At 38.1% G+C, this 21,073-nt stretch overlaps 1 protein-coding gene across 5 annotated transcripts in view; it reads right to left on the bottom strand.

The window, feature by feature from the left end:
• Positions 1–21,073, bottom strand: part of qkia (QKI, KH domain containing, RNA binding a) — a 185,782-nt gene that overhangs the window by 58,445 nt on the left and 106,264 nt on the right. For all 5 annotated transcript variants that reach the window (XM_057859665.1, XM_057859662.1, XM_057859660.1 and 2 more), the window contains exon 4: positions 18,931–19,074. In XM_057859665.1, the coding sequence (XP_057715648.1) occupies positions 18,931–19,074 (144 nt within the window). The remainder of the gene's footprint in view (positions 1–18,930; positions 19,075–21,073) is intronic.

Consider the following 21,073-nt stretch of genomic DNA (forward strand, 5'->3'; position numbering starts at 1 on the left):
CATAGTGGAAAGATGGCGGGAACACATGAAGGTGACTTGGGGTTAAAAGACCAGCCAAAATATTACTAAATTGATTACATGCAAATATGTCATTGTGATTAGGGTTTTTCCGATCATGTTTTTCTGCTCCCGATCCGATCCCGATCGTTTTAGTTTGAGTATCTGCCAATCCCGATATTTCCCGATCCGATTGCTTTTTTTTTTGCTCCCGATTCAATTCCAATCATTCCCGATAATTTTTCCCAATCATATACATTTTGGCTATGAATTAAGAAAAAAATGAATAAAACTCGGACGAATACATACATTCAACATACAGTACATAAGTACTGTATTTGTTTATTATGAAAATAAATCCTCAAGATGGCATTTAGATTAATAACATTCTTTCTGTGAGAGGGATCCACGGATAGAAAGACTTGTAATTCTTAAAGGATAAATGTGACTTTGTATATTGTGACTAAATATTGCCATCTACTGTACTTGTTGAGCTTTCAGTAAATGACGCTGTAGCCATTTAACTAGTCTGCCCAAATGCATGATGGGAAGTGCAACCATGACTGTGCGTAGTGGCACCAATTGATATATCTTCTCTGCGTTGGGAAATAACATAGGGTGTAAAGAAAAAGATCAACTACTACCTTTCATTCCCACATTGCTTTCCCACGATATTTCTAATTGTTGAGAGAGGGATTTCAAGGCTTTAGCCAATTAAAAAAAGGCTCCAAAGACTGCCCAAATTCACTCTACTCATTTTACGCTGCCTTTTAGCTCTATATATAGGTAAATCAACGCCGTTATAGAATGAACGCGACAATGCGTGAGTGGGTCGTACAGCGCATGCATTAATTGCGTTAAATATTTTAACGTGATCAATTTTTAAAAAAATTAATTACCGCCGTTAACGCGATAAATTTGATAGCCCTACTTTAAAAACTAAAGACTCTGGATGAGTGCAAGACATTTTGTCTGTAACGTTAAATACAATTAGAAAACGATTTAATTAAAAAAAAAATATATATATATATTTAAAAAAGGCAAGTCCGATATTTTTTTGCCGATTCCGATACTTTGAAAATGATGTGATCGGACCCGATCGATCGGATACATCTTTAATTGTGATCATGCTTTGTTAAGTATGAAAGGAGGAACACTGCATCTCTTGAAAGGTTGCAGTCAAGAAGGCAATTAAAAAACATGAATAACTCACCTACACGTACAGTATGCTGTGCTGTAATGTAATGCACCTTCCCCGCACAGGCCTGTTGCTACCCAGGGAGGTTCATATCACCTTAGGTTAATATGATCCAGCACAACTCTTTTATTAGCCTGATGAATGTAATCATAGTCTAAAGGGAAATGTGCTGTCAAATTGGCAGAAAAATACAAGCCCACAACTTAAGTCTACTTGAGTTCTTTGTCCTATATTATTTGACAAAATATTAGATAACACTTAGAGCTGTTCTTTTAATTTATTCTTAGTGAGGTAGCAGAGAGCAGCCAGCAGAATACAAGACATAAGGTCTTCTGACTAAAACGGCAGCTGCTGTCACACTCGCTCCAACCCGGAGTATCCTTCTAAATTTAAACATACAATTGACAAATGGTTAGCATGACTGCCTGACAGTTCTAAGGTTAGAGGTATGAATTTGGGGTTCTGTCCTTACTGTTTAAGTTTGCTTGCACTCTGCTTTCTTGTGGGGGTTTTTTCCGTTCATCAGATACTCTGACTCCACTGCCCTCTCCCATAAAACAAAACCCCCCACATACGTTAGGTTCAAATATTCCCCTTCTCTAGGTCTCAATCCTAACAAATTAGTGACAATTTCTAAGATTTTGTGCTTGAACTGACCGGGCTCCAAGACATTTGTAACCGTTGGGGCAATAAGTTCACTAGGAAATGGATTGATTTTACAGTTACTGCATCAAGAAGAAAGTCTCAAAGACATATAAATTTTGACTGTGAACAATTTGTTGCTTTGTGGTTAATCAAAACATCCAAATAAGCCTTCTAAATTTTAATAATCAATCTGCTAGTTAAATCATTGGCTGAAACATGATCATTCACTGTCAATCTTCCCAGATCAAATGGATTGTCCGTCAATAGCTGGCTGTAAGAAGTCCATTTTAAGGTCGTACAATACACACATTTCTCATAGGTTATTTGACATTTATCTTTGATTTGATTGAAGAGGGGTTTATAAGGTTAACAATGCTTTTCTGCAATTTGATGCGATTCATTGCATTTGCGGAAACAAGATGTAACACAGTATATTGCCTAGCTTCCGTTACAGGTTATCAAAAGGTTTCCCGTCATCATTTAATCATCAAACAAGCATAAATGTTGACGTCAGATAAATTACATTGTGGTATATAGTGTCTTCTAGGGGTGTAACGGTACACAAAAATCTCGGTTCGGTACGTACCTCGGTTTTGAGGTCACGGTTCGGTTCATTTTCGGCACAGTAAGAAAACAAAATGCAAAATATAAATGTGCTAGTTGTTTATTACACACCTTTGTGCTTTCAACAATAGGAACATTAGCCTATACAAAGCTAGAATTCTGCTCAAAAAGTAGTGGGTATTTAAAGATAATTAGACAACTTGCCTTTCAGACCCCGCGTATTGGTGAGCTTTCTTTCTGAAAGAAAGAAGAAAAAAAAAAAAAAGTCCTGTGCTAAAGAGAAAAGCAATCCCAATGACAAAAATTTTAACATGTATTTTATGAATGAAATGCCTCAATGAATCATTTTTTCTTCTTCTTATGAACGGTTTTCAAAAGCTTTAATGGTGGATTTTCTCAAGTTAAAGCGCCACACAGAAATGAATAAATTTAATTATGTAAGCAGGCTCTGTGTATTATTCTTATTATTTAATTACAGGTGTTTTAGCTCATTTCAATTTATTTTATTTAAATGGGCTATTATTTATTTTATTATGTGTTTATATTTTACAAATGTGATGTAGTATTCATTTATATTGTATATTTTATGTTGTATAACTTTAGTTCCTATGTGAATATTAGTTCCTACTTGTTTTGTTGTGGTGGTAGGTTTTGTATTGAACAGCAGAAGACAGCAGTAAATCAACAAACACAAGTCAACTGTGCCCCGATCTACCACTCAAGAGATCTGATGGACTCAAAAAGATTGCATATTAGTTTGAAAATCGACCGGATCCACCGTATTTTTACACGAGTGACTTCCAGTCTGCCCGGTCCTAGCTACCGGTAGTAGTATTGACGCAGGAGGGTCGCGTCTCGCATCAAATAATAAACTCTGCCGTTCTTTTCGCGTGCGTCGTGTTGAGCCGCTTCTGGGACGCGTCTAACACGTGGCCGCACTGCGACTGGTGTGCATTGGCTGATTGACTTTAACGCCCGCGTTTCACTGCGTTCTCGCGGCGGCCACGTTGTCGCGCCGTTGACGTTTCTGGGTTATACTGTCCTAATGTGTTGGTCCTCATTATAGTAGAGAAGACGGAGTAATTATAATCTACACAAAGAAACTGTAACCCGATCGACTCACAGCCTCGAAAAGTAAGGGTTACATTACGTCAGAAACTCGTTCCGTACGCCTCCGTTCCGAACCGAGCACCACGTACCGAAACGGTTCAATACAAATACATGTACCGTTACACCCTTAGTGTCTTCAATTCTTTAGTGCAGGGGTCCCCAACGACCGGGTCGCGGACCGGTACCGGTCCATGGCGCATTTGGTACCGGACCGCGCAGAAATAAATAATTTATTAACGACTGCATTCTGGCTGATTGACTTTGGTCTGTGCCGCTTAACACACCAATATCCCTGTCTACTCTAGATATACAACTACAGAATGGGAGGTTGTCATAGAAATGCATTGATTGGACTGTTAGCAGTACATCTTGTTTTGTACATATATGTGTGCTTGGCTTCGATAATAACGTATGACGTACGTTGACGCCCATCACATTTGTTCCCGGAAATAATTAGCCCCCACGCTAGAATGACTGAAAAACAGACCTCTTTGGACAGATTTTTTACAGGGACAGGGAACCTCACGAGCCAGAAGATGACCCTACAACCTCGAAGAAAACCAAATCTATGCTACTTCCCAATCATGAAAGACCCACGAACGGCGAAGGAGTGGATTCGTGACCCGTATGTGAATAAACTGAGTGATTCGAGCATGTCTGCGCAACAGGAATATCAGCTTGTAGAGATCGCAAATCACGGAGACCTTAAACGTACATTTGAGACAACAACTCTACCGAGGTTCTGGATTCAAGTCATTTCGGAATATCCTGACATCGCTAGGAGAGCACTGAAACAAACGAAACAAGCTCAAGCCTCCCACTGATTCAGTGGGTGAGTTGTATTTTCCCTGCACTTAACACGAAGGGGCTAAAAACAAATGTTGTTTTATATTTGCTGTATTTTTCTGCCGCACATTGCCGGTTTTCTGACAAATTTGGCATGCGCGTAACGTTAAAAAAAAAATACAAATAAATAATAATAATACATTTTATTTCTAGAGCGCTTTTCAAAACACACAAAGACGCTTCACAAGAGACATGGAATCACAGTATGATAAAAAGGTATCAAAAGGATAAAACATTAAAAGCACAATAAAAAGAAGTAAAATATAACAGCTAGGGGTTATGGTGGGTAAGAAAGAGTGAACAGATGTGTTTTCAGTCTAAATTTGAACAGTGATAGAGTAGATATGCTGCGGAGATCAGGGGGTAGGGAGTTCCAGAGCTGGGAGGCGCAATGACTAAAAACTCTGGAACCAAAGGTGGAGAGGCGGACACGGGGGATGGAGAGGGGAAGAATAGTGGTAGAGCGAAGTGGACGGGTTGGATTGTTTAGACGGAGAAGATCGCAAAGGTAGGGAGGGGCCAGGGCATGGAGTATTTTGAAGATGATGATGAGGATCTTGTAGTTGATTCTTTGTTTGACAGGAAGCCAGTGAAGTTGACCGAGGATGGGGGTGATGTGGTGTGTTGCGGGGGTTCGAGTGATGAGGCGTGCTGCTGAGTTCTGGAGGAGCTGCAGTTTCTGGAGGGACTTGTTAGGGAAAAATGGCCACGAATGCAGCGATTCCAAAGTACACAAACTTTCTTTAAAGAAAAGAATATTAACTCACGTTTGCCATGTTAGCTGCACACAACAACTGCACGCAGCTCTCTCACTTAACGACTTCGCCGTGTCGTTAAGCATTAATTTACGCCATTTTCGTGTTGGAACTATATGATTATGATGTAAATAGTTTTTTTAGCACTGTTGGATAACTTTGAGAGTCCAACTGAATATAAAAGAGGGCTTTTTTTCACCGCCACAAAAGCTTTGGGAGCAAAATTTTATAAGGGTGCAAAATTTGACAGAGCACGGGTCCGTGAAAAAACAGACCCAAATAACACCGGTCCGTGGTGCAAAAAAGGTTGGGGACACCTGCTTTAGTGACAATAGGACCCGATGCCATCTTATGGATAGACAAAATAAATATCACACATGAGGTACATTAGGAGTAAATAAAGGAGAATGACAGCGATGGCTTGGACCTAAGAAAATAAACCTCATTAAATGGGGAAACACATGGATGGATGCGGCCAGATGGTGTTATGTACTCATTTGTCATACACCGCTGACAGAGGAGGAGGAGAGAATGAGAGTTGAAACAGAATAAAGACTAAACACATGATTATTGAAGAAAAATATTCAGTGCGGACTTGTCCGTCTAAATAGGGTGCTAGTCACTCTGCATTATTTACACCACAGACCCACATCTGCGATGCTATTAATGCTGTACATGTACTCCACCAGTATACTAGTATACGAGTACAAACACACATTCCCACCTTCGGAAAATTGAGGGTACAGAAATACTTGAAATTCCAAACAATGCCTATTTATCCCCACAGCGTAACAATTAAATCTGTTTGAGCAGAATATGCTGCACTGTGAAATTACCTCTAGGGCAACGTGTTTATATTTACATTTGGGGATTTATTCGGTTTCTTCACAAAGCAAATGATATGCCTTTTTCATCACATCAACATCAGTGGTGAACATAATCAAAGGGCCAATGGCATATAATATTACATTACCTAGTGTGTGAATATCACTTTTTTGTACCACTGCTAGAAGCAGAGCACCTTCGTCCAACAAGGTGAGGTATTATGAGTCCCACTGTGGTGCCCGAAGCTTCCATTAGATCAACTTTACATTGAGTGTAAGGCTGCAGCGATCGATTGTTTTAGTAGTCGATTAATCGACGAAGTAGCTAGTTCGAATAATCGAGTAATCGGATAAGGAACATGAAAAATTAAAATACCTGAGCTGAGCCTCAAACCATATAAAAAATAAATGAGGATCTATGTACAACAAAAGAACAATTGGCTAACTTACATAGCAAAACTCCGCTAGCTTGAATGCTATAAAATGCTAACTTTTTTTTTTTTTTTTTACAATGCTCTTAACAAATGGTTCAGACTCATATTCCCACAAAAACGGCTAAATATACCTATAAACTAAATTATGAATGCATTAAAAAGCATTAAGCAAAAACTTAGCTTAAGTTGGTTTTAACAGGGAGCAGTTGGATTCAGCCATTTGAAATGAGGCAGACTAGAGGGCAGTATCCACCCTAATCAATAACAATAAATGTAAACACTTAAAAAAAAAAAAAAAAAAAAAAAAAAAAAAAAACATTACAACACCACATTAATTTAACGAATACTCGAAGCAACAAAATTTAATTTGATTTTTTTTTCTAATCGAATACTAGAGTTACTCGATTAATCGATGAAGTAGCTCGTTCGAATAATCGAGTAATCGGATAAGGAACATAAAAAATTCAAATACCTGAGCTGAGCCTCAAACGGTATGAAAAATAAATGAGGATCTAAGTACAACAAAAGAACAATTGGCTAACTTACATAGCAAAACTCCGCTAGCTTGAATGCTATAAAATGCTAATGTTTTTTTTTACAATGCTCTTAACAAATGGTTCAGACTCATATACCTATAAACATAAATATACCTATAAACTAAATTACGAATGCATTAAAAAGCATTAAACAAAAACTTATCTTACGTTGGTCTTAACGGGGAGCAGTTGGATTCAGCCATTTGAAGTGAGGCAGACTAGAGGGCTGTGTATCCACCCTAATCAATAAAACTAAATGTAAACACTTAAAAAAAAAATTACAACGCGACTTTAATTAAACGAACACTCGAAGCAACAAAATTTTATTTGAATATTTTTTTCTAATCGAATACTAGAGTTAATCGATTAATTAATGAAGTAGCTAGTTCAAATAATCGAGTAATCGGATAAGGAATATGAAAAATAAAATACCTGAGCTGAGCATCAAACGGTATATAAAATAAATGAGGATCTATGTACAACAATAGAACAATTGGCTAACTTACAAAGCAAAACTCCGCTAGCTTGAATGCTTTAAAATGCTAACGTTTTTTTTTACAATGCTCTTAACAAATGGTTCAGACTCATATTCCCACAAAAAACGGCTAAATATACCTATAAACTCAAATTACGAATGCATTAAAAAGCATTAAACAAAAACTTATCTTACGTTAGTCTTAACAGGGAGCAGTTGGATTCAGCCATTTGAAATGAGGCAGACTAGAGGGCAGTGTGTTCACCCTAATCAATAAAGCTAAATGTAAACACTTAAAAAAAAAATTACAACGCCACTTCATTAAACGAGTACTTGAAGCAACAAAATTTAATTTGAATATTTTTTTTCTAATCGAATACTTGAGTTAATCGATTAATCGTTGCAGCACTAATTGAGTGTAATACACAAAGTCCCTGACTTAAGACTTACAGTCTGTCCTGTTATTTTTATTTGAGCATGTGATTGTAGGTCACGCAAAGTGCAGTGAGCCTTTCTCTGCTCTGTATGAGGATATCAACCACGAACCTAGGTGATGAGCAGAGCAATTTGGTTTAATGTGTAAGAGTGTGCGTATATGTGTGGATGCAAGGTGAGAGTGCACATCTTGTGTGTGTGCTAGGGTAGGATCAGCGGAGGAAATCCACACTTGAAAGAGAAGGTCTATCATGCTCTACTATCCATCTCTCACTGCCCCCCTCTGTGTCTTTCATCTTGCAGACGTTATCCCGACTCCAGGTTAATGTGGCGGGGTTCAAAAGTTCACAGGACCGCGGGGTGCGAAAGACCACAACTGAAGGCGCAGAGGACGCTGTAGGAACATGCACTCCTTAACCTCCACTAGGGGTGTGCTGCTTTAGGCATCACATGGTTTGACTATGACAAAGGGGGCTTCTATTCGATTAAAAGATAATTATCATAATTATCAATGTATTTTTTCCCCTTGTTCAGCAATTATTTCCCTCTCTTGTGACTACTTTATTATGTTTTTGAGATGTTTATTTGTTAACAAAAGAGTAGAACATGAATTTTGGTAACCGTGTAACCGCATTCAAAACATACATACAGTACATTATGAATAAGAAAAACAGTCGCTGTCAGCCATCCAAGATAGATTGGACGTCCATTGCCTTCAATGGCAGCCATTATCCTCACATTGAATAAAAACAGTTGAGTGATGCATGCAGTAAAAATTAGTTTGGGAAGTTGATCCATGTGGAATTTGGAGAATGAGATCTTGAATCTTGTTTTAAACTATTTTGTAATCAAATTCAGTTATTCAAGTTAACATGCTAACCCAACTTTTTTTTTTTAACTGATTGTTCAAACCAATATTCAAACACTGGGGAAACCATTTTAATTGGGCTTTGAACAATTTACCATATAAACCATGTAAAATTCAAAATCATTCCGGCTAGGGCTGCACATATCGATTATTTTAGTAATCAAGTATTCTACTGAAAATTCCATCGATTAATCGAGTAATCAGATAAAACATTTTTTAGGTAAAGAGCAATTATAAATTTACATGAGAAAACAAGGCAAGTCACCTTATATCCAACCATTTTTAGACAACCAATGTCTTTATTTTAGATGAACAAGGTTAAAAACAGCCAACAAATGCAGCTAAGGTGTGACTAAAATAAATAAAACAAATCCACTGCTTTCACTCAAAAAAACTTTAGATCTTATGAAAAAAAAAACCCAACTTATTTCATACCTAAAAATGTCATTAAGCTTAATAGTTTCACTAAAAAACTTATTAAAAAAAAAAAAAAATCTTATTTCTTACTAAAAAAATGTCATTACGCTTGATAACACACATCACTTACAAGTTTCCAACATTTCAATTGAATTTCCATTTGTGCCAAGCTATTTTTAAATTCAAGTTAAGTTTTGACTTATTTCTTACCTAAAAATGCCATTGCGCTTAATACTTTCACTGAAAAAACTTCAGATCTTATATATACATAAATTTAAAAAAAAATCTTATTTCTTACCTAAAAATGTCATCATGCTTGATAACACACATCACTTAAAAGTTAGGTTTTTTCCCCACGTTTCAATTGAATTTCCATTTGTGTCAAAGGATTTTTAAGTTTTAGTTAAGTTTTAAATTAGTCTAAATTGTAAGTCCTGATAGGATTTTGAGTTTTTGCAGTGTTAAGAATAAATGTATGATATCAGCTGTATTGGAGTACATTAGGAACCATTGCTAATTGGTGTTTTATTCAGCAATGATTACTGAGCTAAAATTGACAGTTAGCTTTATTATGTTTTTATTTTACACTCTCATCACTCTTCAGCGCTGTTTTCACAGATTAAATACAGACTGTATGTAAGACACGTTAGCCACGCATTGACAGTAGTCATAATTAATAGAAACCTAGCCCTCTGCAAGGCTAACGTTATGTTAGCAAGTTACAGTAAAGTTAATGTTATTTATTAGCGCTGAGAAGTCTACTGCTTTAAGATGCCGACTGTTTAGTAACGCTGGCGAGTCTGTCATTTCGCATCTATTTCTATATACATGTGATATTTACGAGACTCATCAGACGCTACCACTGCAGCATCATGTGGGTGTCGTTTGTAGCAACTTTGGCGTAGTTTGTAGAGGCTGTCGTAGTCAGGCATTATTGCTTCTTCCTTTACACTTGTGACATCAGTGCGTTGTGCCGCTTTAAAAAAAGTCCAGGCAAAATGTTAGCTTAGAGCTTGCAAAATTAAACGATTCCTCAAGGCGGAAAAAAATGACTCGAACAAATTTTAAAATAGAGTTACTTGAATTATTCGAGCAATCGTTTCAGCTCTAATTCTGGCACACAAAACCTGCTAAAAAAGACACTACACAGCAGGGGTGCCCATTACGTCGATCCCGATCGACCAGTCGATTGCAGCGCTAGTGTGGGTAGGTAAACCCTAAACCAGAGGTCACGGAACCGCGGACCTCTGTCCGGTTCCGGACCCCCAAGCCGTCTGGACCGGATCTCAAGCTGTCGCGACTAATAGATGTTGCAACAACAAAAATCATTTTTGTCTGCGGGTCTGCAGAGCGGAGGTGGGCAACAAACAAAAACCTTAGCGGTGACGCACATGAGCCAGCCAATGGGAGTGAAGCATTTGAAAGTTATTTTTAGAACAGCATGTCTCACACTCGCTTTCCAGACTCCGCGGAGTGACAGCCAAATACTGAGCCGAATGAAGTTGGAGGAAGAGGCGAAAAAGGTACGGCAAATGGCGTGCTCAAAAGTACGCAAGATTGATGCAGAAAACAGAGTGTTTAAGGAGGAGTGGACCAACACATTTTTGTTCATTTTACCTGGCGGCAGCACAAGACAGCTATGGCTCATCTGTTCAGAGACGGTAGCGCTTGTAAAGAGCAGCAATTTGAAAAGGCACTATGAGACGAAGCACGCAGCTTTTTCGCAAAGTTTCCCTATGAACTCTGCCATCCGTTCTCAAAAATTAGCGGAATTAAGGGCTCAATATGATTGCACCTCAAGGCTCAAGGTTCATTCATTCACTGCACAGCAACGCGCAAATGAATGCTCCCTCAGAATAGCGTGGATATTGGGTCAAAACAAAAAGTCTTCCAGTGACGCACCGATTGTCAAAGATTGTATGAGTGCAGTTGCTGAAACTTTGCTTCATGGAAAGCAAAAAGAAGAGGTCTGTCAAAAAATAAAGCAAGTCCCCCTGTCAGCATCCACAATAATAAAAAAAAAAAGTCTTGAACATGCTCTTATGTTGCTATTTAATGATTCAAATTAAAGCACTTTTTTAGTTTTATACACCTTCTATATATTATTTACATTTTTTAATGTTGTAATTATCAGCATGGCCACGTAAAGATGCGTTTGTATTTTTTGGAAAAAAAGAAGCATTAAAAATATTTCCGGACCCGAGACTGTTGTAATTTTTAAATTTCGGACCCAGAGGATTTTTAATTCATGACCCTTGCCCTAAACCCTTTCTAAGGTACATCCGTAGTTAATTATGTTGCGTGAGCCTGTCACGGTAGATCGCGAAAGGTTGTCTCTTTGAAAAGTAGCTCTCGGAGCAAAAAGCATGAGCACCCCTGCTATACTGTATACAATGCTGTAGTTATCATCGTGAACAGCATAAACCAACACCAACCTACTACTTTTTTACATGCCAGAGTGCCAATTCCTCCTGAAACGGTACACAAGGATTGAAATTTCTTGTTTTATTTTATATTAATTTATAGCTCAAGTAGCAACCACAAAGCTACAGGGTAAAAGTAATTTTTGTTGTTCCCTTAAGCGTGTTCACTGAAAGGGAATAAAAGCATGACCTCATTTTGTTTTGTGTCGGATTTTCCTAAAGCGGAATTTTACATTGCCAGATGTGGGGAAGATGCCCTTCATTAGCACAATGTCTACACACCAAAGCTGCACTTAAATCCAAGTCAGTTCGGCGTGAAAAGGGGCATTATTGCCAGGCAGCGGTACAGCCCACCCACCCACTTGTGATGTGTGTGAAATGACACGACAAAAATGTGGTTTCCTGAGGGGTTAAAGCGAACATACAGGGGCACACAGACATTTATTGTGGCTTAATAAAAGAGTGATTGACATTTATTTTTGACCAAGTGTGGGCAGGATTAAGCGCCAATCATAAATCTTTTAACTGGATTTATTAGACAGTTTTAAAGCTATAGTATTTGGATGAGAGTTGTATGCAGAAAATGTGTGCATATCAAAAATTACTAAATAAAAAAAAAACCTTCAAATGTACAAGTACTTCTTAGCTTACAGTCATCTGTCATTTGAAATTTTTCAGTGAATACATACAATTTATTTAATAAGACAACAAACAATGAGAAACTGGTTTTGTAGCTGCAATTTTTTTTTTTAAAGAAAATGTTGTTTTTTTTTTTTTTAATTAAAATTCTTCAAATGACTGCATTCATGCTAGAGGGAAAGAAGCCATTTCTTGTCTAGAGATAGACTGATTATCGACCGGGCCAATTATCGGCGCCGATATTTGGAAATCTGATGTCTATCGGTCTTAGGCATCTCCGGTATGAGATTCTGATATCACGGTTTCACGTTATTGCAATTACAGCTCTAAAATGTGTTTCTTTGAGATATCGGGGTTAAAAAATTGAAATATTACACCATTTACCATTTACCATACTCTAAATAAAACCAAAATAAATGCAGTCCTTTAGGTGAGCCAAAACCCACAGCCATAGCTCAACATTATTACCATCAGAACAAAAATAATGGAATTATTTTCCACAGTTTACACACGCTCTCTTTCGCAACGCAGTTGCCAGAAAGAAAAATAACAACACGTTTTACCACCGCTAGACACACTAAACATGCTGGAGTTAACTCTCATAGCTGGTGGGAAACGTTCATGACCGTGTTTAGAGGAATCCCACTATGAGTTCAAGTTTTAAAAAAAAAAACAGTTGATTATAAAATTTTAAGTCAAATTATTATTACTTTATTTTAGTGTTGTCGAATTTATCACGTTAACGGGCGGTAATTAATTTTTCTAATTGATGTCGTTCAAATATTTGACGCATTTAACGCATGCACGGAATTATCCGCTCATGCATTGCGTCAAACAGATTATAATGACGCCGTTTTTGCATGAGAGCTAAAACGGCAGTGAAATGTGAGTGGACGCAGGCGCCTTTTATTGGCATAAGCTTTGGCAACTCGTTCACAACAAACATCTCTTGTGGCGAGCGACGTGGGGAAAAACAAGGAGATGATCTTTTTCTCAAAACCCAGTATTGAACACAACGCAGAGAAGACATACCATTTGCAGCCACCACTGACAGTCATGGTTGCCCAACTTCCCATCATGCATTTGGGCGGAACAGTTAAGTCGCTACAGTATCATTTAGTGAAAGCACAACAAAAATAATATTCCTATCTCTCAAAAAAATAATGTTCACAAAAAGAAAAGCGCACAATGCAGAGAACTGGCATTCCCAATCAAAATAGCTATGCAAAATACACATAAAACTTACTCAGACTTTGCCTTGGCTAGATCTCTAATGCCCCTTTCCCACTGAAAAAAGTGGGTCAACGTGTTTTTTTTTCAAGCCGATTCAACCCACTAGCAATTGGCATTTGGCACCTTTCCCATTGACAAAAAAAGCCGTGTCTTTTTTTTTTCCCCCCCCACCCGTCTAACCCCCCACCCCTCCTCAGCCGTGCGTTAAGGTTACGTGACGTCACCACGAATGAACGTCAACAAGTGCGACCGAATTCATTCAGTTCAAGGAAGTAAACAATGCAGAGCAACATGGAAGCCTGCTCTTCGTTTGTGTTCTGTTTACATACTTTTTACTGCCCTCAAAATGGTCGAAATGCGGCAAAGGATCAACACTCTGCTTGTTCTGAGGCAATGTAGGCGACGTGAATTCTTCTTCTTCTACTAGCTTTGTTGTTAGCATTGACGTAACTATGGTTGTGGGGCGTGTTAAATGGGAGGCGACTGGCACTTTGTTATGATGCATCACATAAGAGCCTACGTCACCACGTTGATTAGGGTGTTGACTGTCAACCCGGGGTTTTGCTCTCACACTGCATGACAATCAGAGCCGAGGTGATTTTAATGCGGGTCGCTTGGCGGGTTGATTGACACGGGTTGAGGCGGGTCGCTGCACCTTTCCCACTGCCACCAAAAGCCGATTGTTAGTGGGTTGACCTGGGTTTTTTGGCCAGCGGGAAAGGGTATAATTAACTTAAAACTTGCCATTGACACATTGTGGTGTATTTCAATCACTATCTTACGTAGTTAAAGACACCGTGGAAGAACGGCTGAGAGCCCATGTGACGTCCCGCTCGGCGACGTCAACAATGGCAAGCTATTAGTTTATTTTTTTATTGAAAATTTTACAAATGTTATTAAAATGAAAACATTAAGAGAGGTTTTAATATAAAATTACTATAACTTGTACTCACATTTATCTTTTAAGAACTACAAGTCTTTCAAACAAATACAGTACTTATGTACAGTACTGTACGTTCAATTTATTTGTCCGTCTTGTGTCTTATCTTTCAATTCTGCCAATAATTTACAGAAAAATATGGCACATTTTAGAGATGGTTTGAATTGTGATTAATTACGATTAATTATTTTTTTAAACTGTGATTAACTCGATTTAAAATTTTAATCGTTTGACAGCCCTACTTTATTTAAAATGTCAGACTAATAATTTGACTTATGTGGAACAAGTATTACATTCCAGTTCAGGTAACAAATGACTCCACATCATGAAAGCTTTTATCAAGCTCCAAAATACAAATGGCACATTTTCCAGAAAAACGCCTCCTGTTTTTGTCGCACTCAAGCCAGATGAATGTTAGCTTTAGAGAGCCATCATTAACTTAAAGTGTCACCATTGGGGGTTTGTATGTGCGTTTGCGGTGACTCATACAGTAGTCAACTGTCAACGTCGAGGATGGCTTCATTTTTGGGTTTGTGGAGGACAAACATTTGATGGTGTGTGCACATGACAATGTTCAACTACGTCAAGATCTTGCGCATGCATATAGGCTAAGGAAAAAAAGTCGAAAGAAATAAATGGCAGCCAGGATGTAGACAAAGGGTCTTAATGGGGTCACTGTCAGAAATAATGGTCTTAACAACCTAGACAAGAATTTCCAACACTCAGGCGGTTTTTGGGGACTCAAGCAGAGAACAGTAGTAGAAGCTAGTAAAATGTTAATAAAATCAAAGCAGTTTTTAAACATTACTTCATAGTCTAATGGGCGTCCTGCAGTTGATTTCAATAATGTCAGCTTAAATGTAACGTTCCATTAAATGGTGTTGAGTGTGTCAACAGTATTAAGAAAAATGTTGGTTCGTGGTGACATTAATCATTTTTACTACCACGCAAATTAACTAACTGAATGTGACCAAACTTATGAGGTATCTGGAAAAATGTTAAAAACATACAGTAGTTCTTGTTGAATTTAAAGTAAGGAATTCCAACATGACACCCTCTTATATGACTATAAGTCAAGTACAGCATTAGTTCAACTTCAATTGGAATGGTGGAGACAATTAACATAAAATTAAATCACACACACACTACACTAAATACTAGAATGCTTAAGAAGAAAGAAGTTCGAACTTGGATGGAAATTCACCATCAGTCTGACAGATGAACAACACTTAATCCGATATATAGTGGTACCTCGACATACGATCGCGTCGACACACGATCTTTTCGACATCCGAAGTAAAATTTGACTCGGCATTTGTTTCTACATCCGACGACATGCTGCAAATACGACGATTATGACAGCACCGCAGTTTCTTTGTTTTGCCGGAAGACGGACAAAAGTGCTATTTCAGACTATTTATGTTGCCTTCCACCCTGCAGATCTCTCGCACAACCCATACTGGATGTAACACCAAACCATGATTTTGCCACCACCAAACTTCACTGTTTTCTGAGTGAATCTCAGATCCATGCGAGTGGGTCTCCTGCTATATTTGCAGAGACTGTGGTGTATTTCAATGGAAGATTCATCTGAAAAATCCACATTTTGCCACTTTTCCAGCATCCATCCTTTTGACAGGCTGTGGGCCTTGGCAAATGCCACACAGTTTTTTAATTGTCTGCACCCTGAGAGATCTGCAGGGTGAAATATTAACAAATCTTACCTGCCTCTTACATTTCTAACCATAAAAAGGGACAAATTCTGCAGCAGGATGGTGCTTCATCGCTACCTCAATCTCTACCTCAAAGTTACTCAAGGCAAAGCGGTCACCAGACATGAACATCATTGAGCATGTCTGGGGTAGGATGAAAGAGGAAGCATGGAAGACGAAACCCAAGAATGCTGATGAACTCTGGGAGGCATGCAAGACTGCTTTCTTTGATGTTCCTGATGACTTCATCAATAAATTGTATGAATCCTTGCCGAACCGCATGGAAGTCATACAAAATATTAAATTTGGATCTCACAGCACCACTACTTAATTCGCTTTTGTTATGTAACATATTTTTGTATTTGAAGTACATTTTTTGTTCAATTTTCACTCCAATTTCTGTAGGCGACAATACTTTTGTCTTGCCAAAATTTGACCTTTATGTCTTCATCAAATGATAAATCTTTTTCTCAGTGAAACAAATATATTTTTGTACATTCAACATCATTTGGGAGGGTCTTAGCTTTCATATGAGCCATTTTCTGAAACAAATTGAATAATTAAAAGACAGGTTATTAGTAGGGCTGTCAAACAATTAAAATCTTTAATCGAGTTAATTACAGCTTAAAAATTAATTAATCGTAATTAATCGCAATTGAATAATTAAAAGCCAGGTTATTAGTAGGGCTGTCAAACGATTAAAATCTTTAATCGAGTTAATTACAGCTTAAAAATTAATTAATCGTAATTAATCGCAATTCAAACCATCTATAAAATATGCCATATTTTTCTGTAAATTATTGGTGGAATGGACAGATAAGACAAGACGGATATACTACATACAACATACTGTACATACGTACTTTATTTGTTTATTATAACAATAAATCGACAAATTGCATTATTAACATTCTTTCTGTAAGTGATCCACAAATAGAAAGACTTGTAGTTCTTAAAAGATAAATATTTGTTATATTGAAACCCCTCTTCATGTTTTCGTTTTGATAATATAATTAGAATAAAAATAACAATAATAACAATAGCGTGACCAAAGTCTGAGTAAGTTTTACGTGTATTTTGCATAGCTATTTTGATATGGACTGCCAATTCATTTTGCATTGTTGTTTAACTGTGTGAGAATAGGGCCTCATTACTATAGACTGAAGTGCTTTTCTTTCTGTGAACAATATATTTTTTTGAGCGATAGGAATATTATTTTTGTTGTGCTTTCACTAAACGATACTTATGTTTGTTGTAAAGGAGTTGCCGAAGCTTATGCCAAAAAACGGCGCGGTCCAAAGAATGCTTGTGTCCACTCGCCTTTATAACATATATATCTCTGTACATATCTTACCCAAAATACAACAAGAGACACATAATTGCCAATAAAAGAAACTTACAGAAATATGTGTGGAGCACAAATAGCACAATGCAACAGCATAAACGTTACTAATTCTCCCACGTTTAGAAGGAATAACATTAGTATGGAACGGCGCTACCCCCAAGCGGCCAACAGCATTATCTTCACTCTTAATGTCCATAAACAGCGTCATTGTAATCTGTTTGAGGCAATGTGCGAGCGGGTCATTCAGTGCATGCGTTAATTGCGTCAAATATTTTAACGTGATTAATTTTAAAAAATAATTAACGCCCGTTAACGCGATAATTTTGACAGCCCTAGTTATTAGCAATTGTTTCAACAAAATGGATAAGCGACAGGACTTTTGTCAGGGACTGTAGATGGAAATGATAGAAAAATATGAGCATGGTATGTGCATCCGTGAACTGGCTCAACAATACCGCCGTAGAATGTCGATCTTGACGGTCGTCCTCCGACCTCCGTTTTCCAGTCTTTGTTAGTTAAGGTGACAATTATTATTGTGGTAACATCGCCAAAGAAATCGCCAGCTTCGTCAGGTTTGTAATAATTTATTCCATCAACTTGTGCAACACAACACACCTACTGTCCGCTGCAGTTGATGCCAGCAACAAAACATTCCAAGAGAAAATAAAATAGAACCGCACTCTCGATCTAACCGATCTCTCAGGTACAGCAAAAAACGTCCGCTACATTAGAACCTGATTCGTTACATTATTACAGGAATTATTATTATAATATTACTCCGATTTTTATTTATAATTTATTTGTTTTGCTATGTGTAATCGCCATTTGTAATAGTACCAGCAGTATTTATTAAGGATTTAGTGCAGGTTTTCGGGTTGTGGAACGAATTAATGGAATTATAATGCATTCTTATGGGAAAATCCTGCTGGACATACGACCATTTCGACTTACAAACAAGGTCCTGGAACAAATTAACTTCTTATGTAGAGGTACCACTGTATCTGCCCTTCCATGGTCCACCAATGGTGTAAACAACACAAAAGACAAACATGAGCGTACACATTCAAAATAATTCGAAAATCAACTTTTCTTCACCGCCTCTACCTTGTCATCCTGGTACTAACTAACCCCCAGCTTCCCGAGACCACCAAGTCTCTAATGTGCTGCCACCTGATGAGAAATCTGGGCCTTCAGCTGCCCTGTCCACCTGGTCACCGCAGTAAACATGGAAAACACTTGCCGCTTGCCAGAATAGTGGCGGCAGCTATCGAGGGGGAAGCGGAGATGGAATGTGGCAGTCACAGTGGGAGAGTGCCGCTAGCTCTTTTTTCCTCCCGCTCGGCCAAGCTGTTCCCGTGGTCTATGTACGCTCGTAAACAGGATGCTAACAGTGAGCGGTGTACCATATGTAGTTCTGTTGTTTAGATGAAGAAACTAAGAATAAGCAATCAACTCAGGTTACTCAACAATGCGAAACCTTGACTACAACTCTTGCTCTTGAATGAACAAACAGGTCAAATAAACGTGTACTTACAGCAGGTACGAGGAGTTTCTTCACCTCCTCCACAGCTCTCCTCATCTTGATCTCGGCTCTGGTCTGCGTGTCTTCCACTGTGATTAGAACATGAAGGTCTTCGTTCAGGTGCTCCCAGTTTGGTTTTCCTCTGTTCTGCTCCTCCTGGAAAGAGATAGACGGGTGAGTGAACGTGACAACGTAGGCGTGCTGGAGCACCGGTGGCGACAAACGCTTCAGAGGACGACGCGATCCTGTGAAGAGAGACGGAATGACAGAAGGGCGCCTTTAGTCTGCTATTAAGTGTTTGCTTTGAAGCGACACCCTTCTTTAATAGAACAGTCGCTTAGTGGAGACTAAAAAAGCTATGCCCCACAGCAATTAATACCTGTGAATAATGGACGGGCCAGGATCTGAGAGATGGATGATTTAAAATAAAAATTAACAGGACTACGCTACTGTAACTGACCGAGTGCTAGATTTATCCTGAGAGGTGAAATTTGAATCTTCAAAATGCATGAAAACACACATGTATTTGATGTTATCCATTCTTGTGACCAAATCCATTGCGACGAAAATAGCCGCATGGGGTTTCAATTAGGCATGTGCCAGTTACCGGTTTCAAGGTTTACCGTGGTATGAAAACGTAACGGTTTCAAAACCACTAAAATTTTCCGGCATACCGTCGAACGGTATTAGCTATTTTTTATGTCCCAAAAATGCAGCGAGAAATGGCTTGAGTGGCAGCGCTCACCCATCTCCTCCAGTTGTTGCTCTGTTGTTGACATTGCTGTTGCTGTCAAAACTACACCTGAGCCTTTTCAAGACCCCCTCAAAAACGTCTAGTCTTGTGTGAGAGTATTTCGGCTACCGAAAAGAAACAGACGGCCCAGCTTAGAGGAGGAAGGACAACCGACGTGCAGGCAACACCTCCAACATGATTTCACATTTACGTGACCATCATCCGTCACTTTACACAAAATTTAAGGTAGGTAAACGTTGTCATGTACGTTTCCCACGAGCTACGAGAGTTCACTCCAGCGTTTTTCGTGTGTCTAGCGATAGTAAAACAAATACTATAACATAAGCTTGTTAACGAGGCTGTTATCGTGGCTAGTTAGGATGCCAAGGCAGCTAACTAGTTTTCTATCAACGTGCTTTTGTAGTCTTTGTAAACATATGTTCAAAATAACATTTTCATAATACAGCCCGTAGTGTTTTTTCTCTCCGGCGACTGTGTTAAGAAAGGGTAGGTGTGTGTATAATGTGTAAACAATGACACGAGTCATACGCTTGAGCTGTCTCTTGCTCTCACTGTCCAATAATATTCAACTAATTAATATTAATAGTAGTAGTGGTTTATTAACCTAGAAAAGGTGAACATACTCCCATTCCTGCATCATAACCTGGACTGAGAGAGGAATATGTAGAACATGAAGGTCTCTAAAAATGTTGAGATGGAGCTTTCAAATCAGTGAAGTGCCTGCAATCTATTACATACAATTTTATTTAGAAGAGTTTTTTTTTGTTTGTTTGTTTGCTTTTTTTTTTATGGAAAATAATTCTTTTTGTTCCAATGTTTAGCAACTTGAACTGTGGCTGTGGGTTTAGTCTATAAGTTAATCAAGTGAATAGTTATTTTTTTAAACTTTATATTTATGTTGATGTTCCAATTTGCAAACATGTTATGATTTTTTTTTAAAAAACCCTGTTCATTGGGGGAAAAAAATAACCCATACATCTCAAAATAACACATTTTAGAGCTATAATTGCAATAACATAATACCGCGCTATTTTTGCTTAAGGTTATCATACTGTCAAAATCTGATGCTGGCAATACAGATCCAGAGTATGAATAGTAATTTATAGTTACATAGGCTACGTTCATACTACAGGTCTTAATGCACAAATCCGATTTTTTGTCATATCTGTTTTTTTTGGCGTGCCCGTTTAAACTGCCTTTGTCCATTGAGACCTTTCAAATACTACGCATGCGCACCAATTCGCAGTCTGACACACGCAAGATGACCCGCATGCGCAGAAGCATCAAAACAAATGACCACACATGCTGGCTGTCATCCGTCATTCCACGGATATCATATTTTGCTTTTTAAAAAGAGGACACAAATAACAGACATAAATAATCCCAGTTTAGGCTTATATT

This window comes from Corythoichthys intestinalis, chromosome 15 (assembly GCF_030265065.1).
Source record: "Corythoichthys intestinalis isolate RoL2023-P3 chromosome 15, ASM3026506v1, whole genome shotgun sequence".
Classification (NCBI taxonomy): domain Eukaryota; kingdom Metazoa; phylum Chordata; class Actinopteri; order Syngnathiformes; family Syngnathidae; genus Corythoichthys; species Corythoichthys intestinalis.